Raw genomic sequence first — 7627 nt, 5'->3', positions numbered from 1 at the left:
CTCTCTCTCTCTCTCTCACACACACACACACACACACACACACACACACACACCCTTGCCATTTCAGATTTGCATTAGACTGTATTCCTATTTCACACACAGAGGATGAATTTTTTTTTCCAGATACAAGTGTGCACCCCATTTAAACTGCATTCCACATAAAAGAAGTTAAAATGGTAGGTAGAGTAAGATACAAAATGAAACAAGTAAGATAGGTCTTTGGAATGTGGGTAATGATACATCCTGGTGGGGGGTGGGGGGGTGGGGGGGGCAAGGAATGTATTTTACTCCTTGATTCACTTGCTTTCCTTTTCCCCTTTAAACCTGCTTGCTTCTCTTGCTCCCCTTCCTGCTCTTTTTCTTTTTTCTTCCCTTCTATTTTTTCCCCTAGGGCAGAAACTCTAGGGCTTTCACTGCTACTGATCCTTAGGGAAACAATCTAAAAAATGGCCCACACAAATTCTTCCGTTGAAGTGGAAGGCCTGAACCTTCCCAGAATGGAAACCCAACCTCCAGTTAGTTTGTGCAGGGCCCTGGGGGCTGAGCCTAAAGTGGTCTGGCTTTGAAAATTCATCCTTTTTGACTTTGTGACCTAGGGCAAGTTACCTAATCTCTAAGTGCCCCAGGCAAACTCTCCTAGGACTTTAAGTTACTGGTGAGTACCCATCTCCATTGATAAAAAAGGGAGTTTCTTCAATTAAGAAATCTACTATCCAAGCTAGAGAGAGAGAGAAACACTACTGTTCACTTTATCCTTTTCACAACTTTCATCTTGGTCATTTTATTTAAATCTATCTATTATCCTGAGAGATGAACAGAGACTGTTATCAACCTTTTACTGATAAGGACACAGGATCTGAGGGTTTGTGGGCCCTTGCCTAAGCTGGTGACCCAGATCCCCTGACTCAGTCCAGATTCTCTTTCTTTGTCCTGAATTTAGGAGTTTGTGATTCAAAGCATGTTTGTGATTGAGGGGGGGTATTGTTTTGTTTTGGAAGTCAGTGTGAAGAGAATTTGGTTGGGTATGGAAACCTGAGTTTTTTCCATTTTGAAGGCTAACAGAGAGGTCCCATGAAACTGGGAGGCACAAAACAACCGAGGCCTGGTTATTAGTTACCCACTAGAGAGAGATAAAACAAACAGGCCAAACCAGTTTGCTCCCTCAGACTACCACCCCCTCTTCCTCATAGAAAGCCCTATCCCTTCCACCTAATTCCCACCTCACCTCTCCCACCCCATATCTCCTCCAGGGTCCCAAGTGCTCTCAACTCATCTCTTCAAGAAAATTAGAGTCTTCTTGTTCAGGTGGCAGTTAAGTCAAAATTCTGTGTGCAGGCTCTCTTGGACAGCTTAGTGTTTCCAGTTTAGCTTTGCCCAAAGGCCCATAGGTGGGCAGTACTAATGGGCAGCTCTCACCAAGGTGTGGCTTTAAGTGGTAGGGTGTGGCATTAGAATTTCTGAAGACTTTGGTCATGTCTTAGGGCTGAATCACATCTGCCTATGAGGGATGCCTGCCATTCAATTTTCAAAAAAGAAATGCCTTGGGTAAAATTCCACCTTTCTGTATAGCTTCTGTTGACAAAGACCAGGGAACTGTCAAAATCTGGCCTTTCAGCTGAGCACCCAGCAACATGCAATTGCAAGAACCTCACCTGTATAAAGGTGTGTTCTAGCGCAGAGAGGAGAAAGGAATGTTTCCAATGTAATTTTTTGTTCTGGCCCTAGGGCAAGTCACTGGTGTCTCTGGTTCTGTCTCCTCATGTTTAAAATCTGTTTTTATGATTGATATTTCATGGATCCCTTTCCCTTTTCCTCCTCTCCAGGCACAGTATGAAAATCCACCCCATATCTATGCGCTTGCTGACAACATGTATAGAAATATGATTATTGACAGAGAAAACCAATGTGTCATCATCAGGTATGATATGCATATATTCCATTTCTGGGTCTGTCTGGCAAAGCTCCTTACTAAACCATGCCAAATGCTTTCTCCAAAAGAAGTACAAGCAAAGTTGATGTCTGCAACACTCACTTAATTGCATGATCTTGTCCACGGGCATGTAGCCCACTGGGCTATTTGTTGAACCTCGTCAATCAATGGAGATTTCATGTCAGCAGGCAATGCCACAAGCCTGTTCACATGGTTGAGTCCAAAGACTTCTAGCTGCTTTATCTTATTTTATTTTCCTAAAAGCAGTAATGACTAGTACAGAGTACATCTGCAGTATTGGTGTTTGTCCCATGTGGTTAAATAAAAACAACTGACTGTTGGCTTCAAGCCCCATGATGCTGCCCGAGATTACTTTAATCAAGAGAAGGAAAGGCCTTCCTGCTATGTTTCACACTAAAATAGTAAAGCAGCTGTTTTTGGAAGTGACGGTTTCCTTGTTCATCTTCAGCTTCCCTTTGGATGAGAGAGCTTGTACTTCTATGGCAAAATGTTTCTAGGCCAGATAGCCTCCACTCCATTTTTCTCTTTTCTTTCATGATAGAATTTTGTCTCTTACCAGCTTGAACATTCCTGGTGTACTTTGAATGGTATAGAGAATCACAAGTGAACTTCTCTGCTTGCCTTTCCCTACTTTCATTTCATCATTTTTTGATCCTAATACTCTTTAAGTTAAAAGTTAACACCGAAATTCAACAGCAGGAAGGTCAAGGGCTATATCTGAGATTTGGGTCTGAGGATAATAATTAAAATGAATGAACAAAAAAGAGGAAAAGAAGCCTATTAACTTAGTAACTTCTTGAAAACCTTGAGCAGTAAGCAATGAATTTAATGTTCTATCTGACTTTCCTTCCGAAAGGAACTTCTAATCCTGACTAAATTGAGTTGCCGAAGACAGTCTCTGTCAGCTCATTAACTAGAGTGGTTCACAGTCTGGGGGGGGGGGGGTAGTATAAAACATCTTTGAGGAAGAGAGAATGGCATTGGTGGTAGAGATGGATTTTATTAATAAAGTCTCTCTCCTACACACTTTTCTTTTCCTTTGAACCTGCAGCTAAAGCAGGAGGCAAAAATAAATTAATAGGAGCAGTTAGGTGGTACAGGGAATAGAGTCCCGACCCTGGAATCAGGAGGACCTGAGTTCAAATCTGGCCTCAGACATTTAATACTTACTAGCCATGTGACCTTGGGCAAGTCACTTAACCCTGATTGCCCTGCCTTCCCCCCTCCAAAAAGCAAAAAGTTAAATTAAATTAATAAATTAATTAGATTAATAATTTACTTAACTTCTCCAGGCCTCAGTTTCTTGATCTATAAAATGAGACAATTAAGCTTTGATCTCTAAACTCCGTCTCCAGCTCTAAATCTATAGTCCTATGAGCCTGTGAGGGAAGAAAGCAACACTGTTTCATTCAGTCCTCAACAAGTATTTCTTCATTGCCTGCTATATGTACTCTGCTCTATGCTATCAGGGTACAAAAATAAATAAGACATGGTATAGTGAGGGAGAGGAGACATGAAAAACAATGTCAAATATGTGTCATTGAAAAGGCACAGAGAAGGATATACAAGAATTTAAAGGAGGCATGTTGTTCAGTCATATCAAATTTTTCATGGCCTCATTTGATGTTTTCTTGGCAAAGGTACTGAAGTGATTTGTCATTTCCTTCTCCGGCTCATTTTACAGATTTACAAGGCAACTGAGGCAAAAAGCATTACATGACTTGTCCAGGGTCACATAGCTACTAAGTATCTGAGTTCAAATTTGAACTCAGATCTTTTTGATTCCAAGCCCAGCGCTCTATCCTCTGCACCACCTAGCTGCTAGAGGAGACATAGAAGATTTCCTTCTGATTAGGAAGATCAAGTAAAAAGGTGATATTTGAATTGGGCCTTTCATAGTATTTTGACGGGCAAGAATACAGAGGAATGATCAGGAAGGGGTATGATACAGTAGGGAAAAGCAACATCTGAAGTCAAAGGACCTGGACTCAAATTCCACCTTGTTGTAACCTTGGGCAAATCACTTATAAGGAGACTGGATTGAATGGCCTTCCAGATCTAGATCTGGGATCCTATTTCAGACAGAGGGAATAGAATGAACAAAGACAGGAAGACAGGAAAACATGGAACATATTTGGGAAATAGTATATAGCTCAGTTTGGCTAGATTGTATGTAATCCCTAAAGAGAAATAAAGCTGGAAAGGGAAGCTGAAGCTAGATTATAGAGGGTTTAAATGACATACTGAAACATTTGGATTTTGTCTGAAGGGTAGTGAAGAGGCACTGATATGTTTTGAGCAGAGAAACAATATGGTCAGAACTGTGATTTTCCAAAGATTACTCAGTAGTGATTCATGGGTTCTCTACATTAACTAAGCTCATATATCTGAATAACTAAACTCTTATTTATATGAATAACAGCTCAGAACATCAAGAGCATATGCTTTCAGAGCCTAATGTGTGTATTAATATAAGGCTATAAGTGCTTTCAACAGGCATGAACTGAAGCTGCTTCTGTTCAGTCAAGATTAAGTCCATGCTTCCTGCCAGCTGCTAACCAGGTGTTCCAATGAATTAATCCAAGAATTAAAAGCTGTTGCTTCTCAGGGCCACTTCCATACTACCATGTTTGGACTCAGAATAGAGAGATCTGTTTCTAGAAGGCTGGGGTTGATTGGGTAGTCACAGTGGGAGCTGCCAAAACCCAATCTCACCCTACTCTTTGTCTGCTAAGTGAGACTGGATGTGGGGGAGAGGGAGGAAGGTCTGCAGTCCAGCATGCTGATCTCTCTAGGAGACAATTACTGTAGGTTGAAGTGATGACTCCTGTGGAGCAGAAGAGAAGGCTATACAACTGGACAGATTGCTCAAGACAGCTCTGATGGGGAGAGCTAGATGAACCAGAGGCTGAGTAAGGTGCAAGCACAGGCTTTGGACACCCAGATGCTGACTCAAACTCAAAAGTATCTTTGCCCCCCAAAACGAACAATCCATATCTCTCCAGTCTTTTAAAAGGAAGTAGGCTCAGACTTGTTCCAAGTGCCAAGGAGTTCTTGCTAGGTGGTAGCAGTGGGGTGTAAATCTAATAGAAGGAAATAGAGCTCATCTCCACACTGATGAGAAGGAAAACAAGAAAGAATAACGTTCTCATCTTTATGGTGCTTAGTCAGACCTCTACCACCCAGTGGGCTCCCTTATGTGCTGTGTTATGTTATTAGCATTTACTGTTATGAGACAGATGATGTTGATGTATAAAGACAACATTTCTGATATTCTTCCAGTCCATGTTCATTTCTTTTAAATAGAAGAAGATACAGTGGCAATATGGGCAGCTAGATGACTCTGTGGATAGAGCGCTAACCCTGGAGTCAGGAAGACCTGAGTTCAAATCCAGGTCCAGACACTTATGAGCTGTGTGACCCTGGGAAAGACACTTACCTCTGTTTTCCTCAGTTTCCTCACCTGTAAAATGAGCTGGAGAAGGAAATGGCAAAGCACTTCAGTATCTTTGCCAAGAAAACCCCAAATGGGGTCACCAAGAGTTGGACACAACTGAACCCATCAACAACAATAACAATGACTTGTAGAGGCCAAAGATGATACTCCAGGTGGGGAGTCAAACTCCTTGAGAGTAGAAGTTGTTTCATTTTTTACTTTGTACCCCCATTGCCTGAGGGGTGGGGTGGTCTAATGGATAGAGAGCTCTCCTAAGAACCAGAAAGGCCTGTCTCTGACACATGCTTTACTGGTTGTGGGATCATAAACACGTTCTCTAACTTCTCAGTGTATTAGACAGCTCTCTAAGACTAGAGATTGTGAAGAAGTTGCCAGTGTACATTGATTGGAAAGAAGTTTGCTCTCCCCAAAGTTCCCCGTATCAGTGAAATCATAGGTCCAGTCTCTCTCCAGCATAGTGCTAATTGGTTAATTGATTGATTTATTGATCTATTGATCTGAAATGGACCTTAAACATCATCTGGCCCAAAGTCCTCATTTTAAAAGTCAGGAAACAAAAAGAAGCCCATTGAAAGGAAGTGACTTGCTCGAGGTCACCCTTCTAAAGTGGCAGATCCAGGTCATGACGCTTTCTGTGTCATGACACATTGACTTTGGAGTCAGACCAGGATTCAAATTCTACCTTTGCCACTTTTTTTTTTTTAAAGCAATCAGGGTTAAGTAACTTGCTCAAGGTTACATGGCCAGTTATTTCTGGGTGTGGTGCTAAGTATCTGAGCTCGGATTCCATCCTCAGGTCATCCTGATACTGGGGCTGGTGCTCTTACTCGCTGAGCCACCTGGCCACCCCTGCCTTTGCCACTTCTTACTCCTGTGATGTAGAGTAAATGACTTTCTCTCTCTAGGTCTCAGTTTCCTTCCCTGGGAAATGAGGAGTTCAGACTCAATGGCCTCCACAGTCCCTTCTTCCCTCTCTAAAGCTATGATCTAGCATCCTTTCAGTCCCAACATACTATCTTAAATCCCTTCATTGAGTTCCCTTTCTCTGTTTCCCACATGATCTAATGATGCTTATGATACTTGGCATTAACTATAGGGCAGTGTTGGCCAATTCAATAAGATGATGTTGGTCCAGAATTTGAGATCAAAGACCTTCTGTGTACATGCCAGGTATGATTGTTATATGAGTCATTTGGAAAATGTCTGTGTGCTCAAAAGTTGGATAGAGGTTTTTACCTCTCTTTAGTCTGAGCATTACTGTCATTGAACCAACACACCATTGATTAAGCACCAGGCATCATTCTGAGGATACACAGACCAAAATAGTCTCTTCCCTCGAGGAGCTTGCAGTCTAATGGAGAGATAATATGAAAACAGCTGTGTAAAAGTGAGATATTTACAAGATACATTAGAAATGCTATCAGAGGCACTGGCTTCAAGGGGGATCCTGGAAAGACTTCTTATAAAAGGTGGAATTTTAACAGAGGCTTCAAAGAAGGCAGAAACGAGGAAAGAGAACATTCCAGTCATGGGTCTTTATGATATCCAAGAAAGGGTTCCTACAGTGAGAGAGGAGTGAAAATACAATAAGACACCAGACTACCATGAGGTTGGGACAAGGAGACCTGGCTCCATTCCCGTAACACTTCTGCATTAGTCTCCCTAGCAGCTGGGAGGGTTTCTTGGCATGCAATTCCCCATAGCCCTCATCCACTGAGGAACAGGTGTGAGTGGGGCACTGCCAGATTTCCATACACAGACAGTCTTTGCTTCATGCCACAATGCACTCCTAGAAACCATGTGGTTGAATGGATTATATTTTTCTCCTAGAAACTGTGTTGTAATTGGGGGGTTGTGGTCTTGACCAAGAACTCAGTATCAGATAAATTATAACTATGACCCAAAATGGTATAAGTTAAGCTATAATAAATATAAACCTCTATAATCATTATACAAAGGTCCCTGATGTACTATAAAGTATATGATTATAAGATTTCAGAGAAGGAGAGATAAATATAGGCTAGACTAGGCAGAAAAGATCTCAAGGAGGAAGCCATCAAGCTTGGAATGTGACTAGTGACTAGTGACTAGGAAGGAGAACATTGGGAGACTAGCCAGAGTCAGTTGTGAAGGTCGCCTCTCACTCCTGGCGCAGTCGTGGGGGACTATATCAGTGCAAAGAGAGACACATTGTCAGACATGGCCAAAGCACTGATTTG

At 41.9% G+C, this 7627-nt stretch overlaps 1 protein-coding gene across 1 annotated transcript in view; it reads left to right on the top strand.

Moving 5' to 3' along the window:
• Positions 1–7627, top strand: part of MYO1E (myosin IE) — a 250079-nt gene that overhangs the window by 108783 nt on the left and 133669 nt on the right. Inside the window, exon 4 of the mRNA XM_069098166.1 lies at positions 1824–1918. Within this exon, the coding sequence (XP_068954267.1) occupies positions 1824–1918 (95 nt within the window). The remainder of the gene's footprint in view (positions 1–1823; positions 1919–7627) is intronic.

Source organism: Petaurus breviceps, unplaced genomic scaffold, assembly GCF_028583685.1.
Source record: "Petaurus breviceps papuanus isolate PSGF00001 unplaced genomic scaffold, PetGlider_PUasm1.0 37, whole genome shotgun sequence".
Taxonomy (NCBI): domain Eukaryota; kingdom Metazoa; phylum Chordata; class Mammalia; order Diprotodontia; family Petauridae; genus Petaurus; species Petaurus breviceps.
Note: the sequence above shows the minus strand (reverse complement) of the source record. Positions and strands in the feature narration are given on the sequence as shown.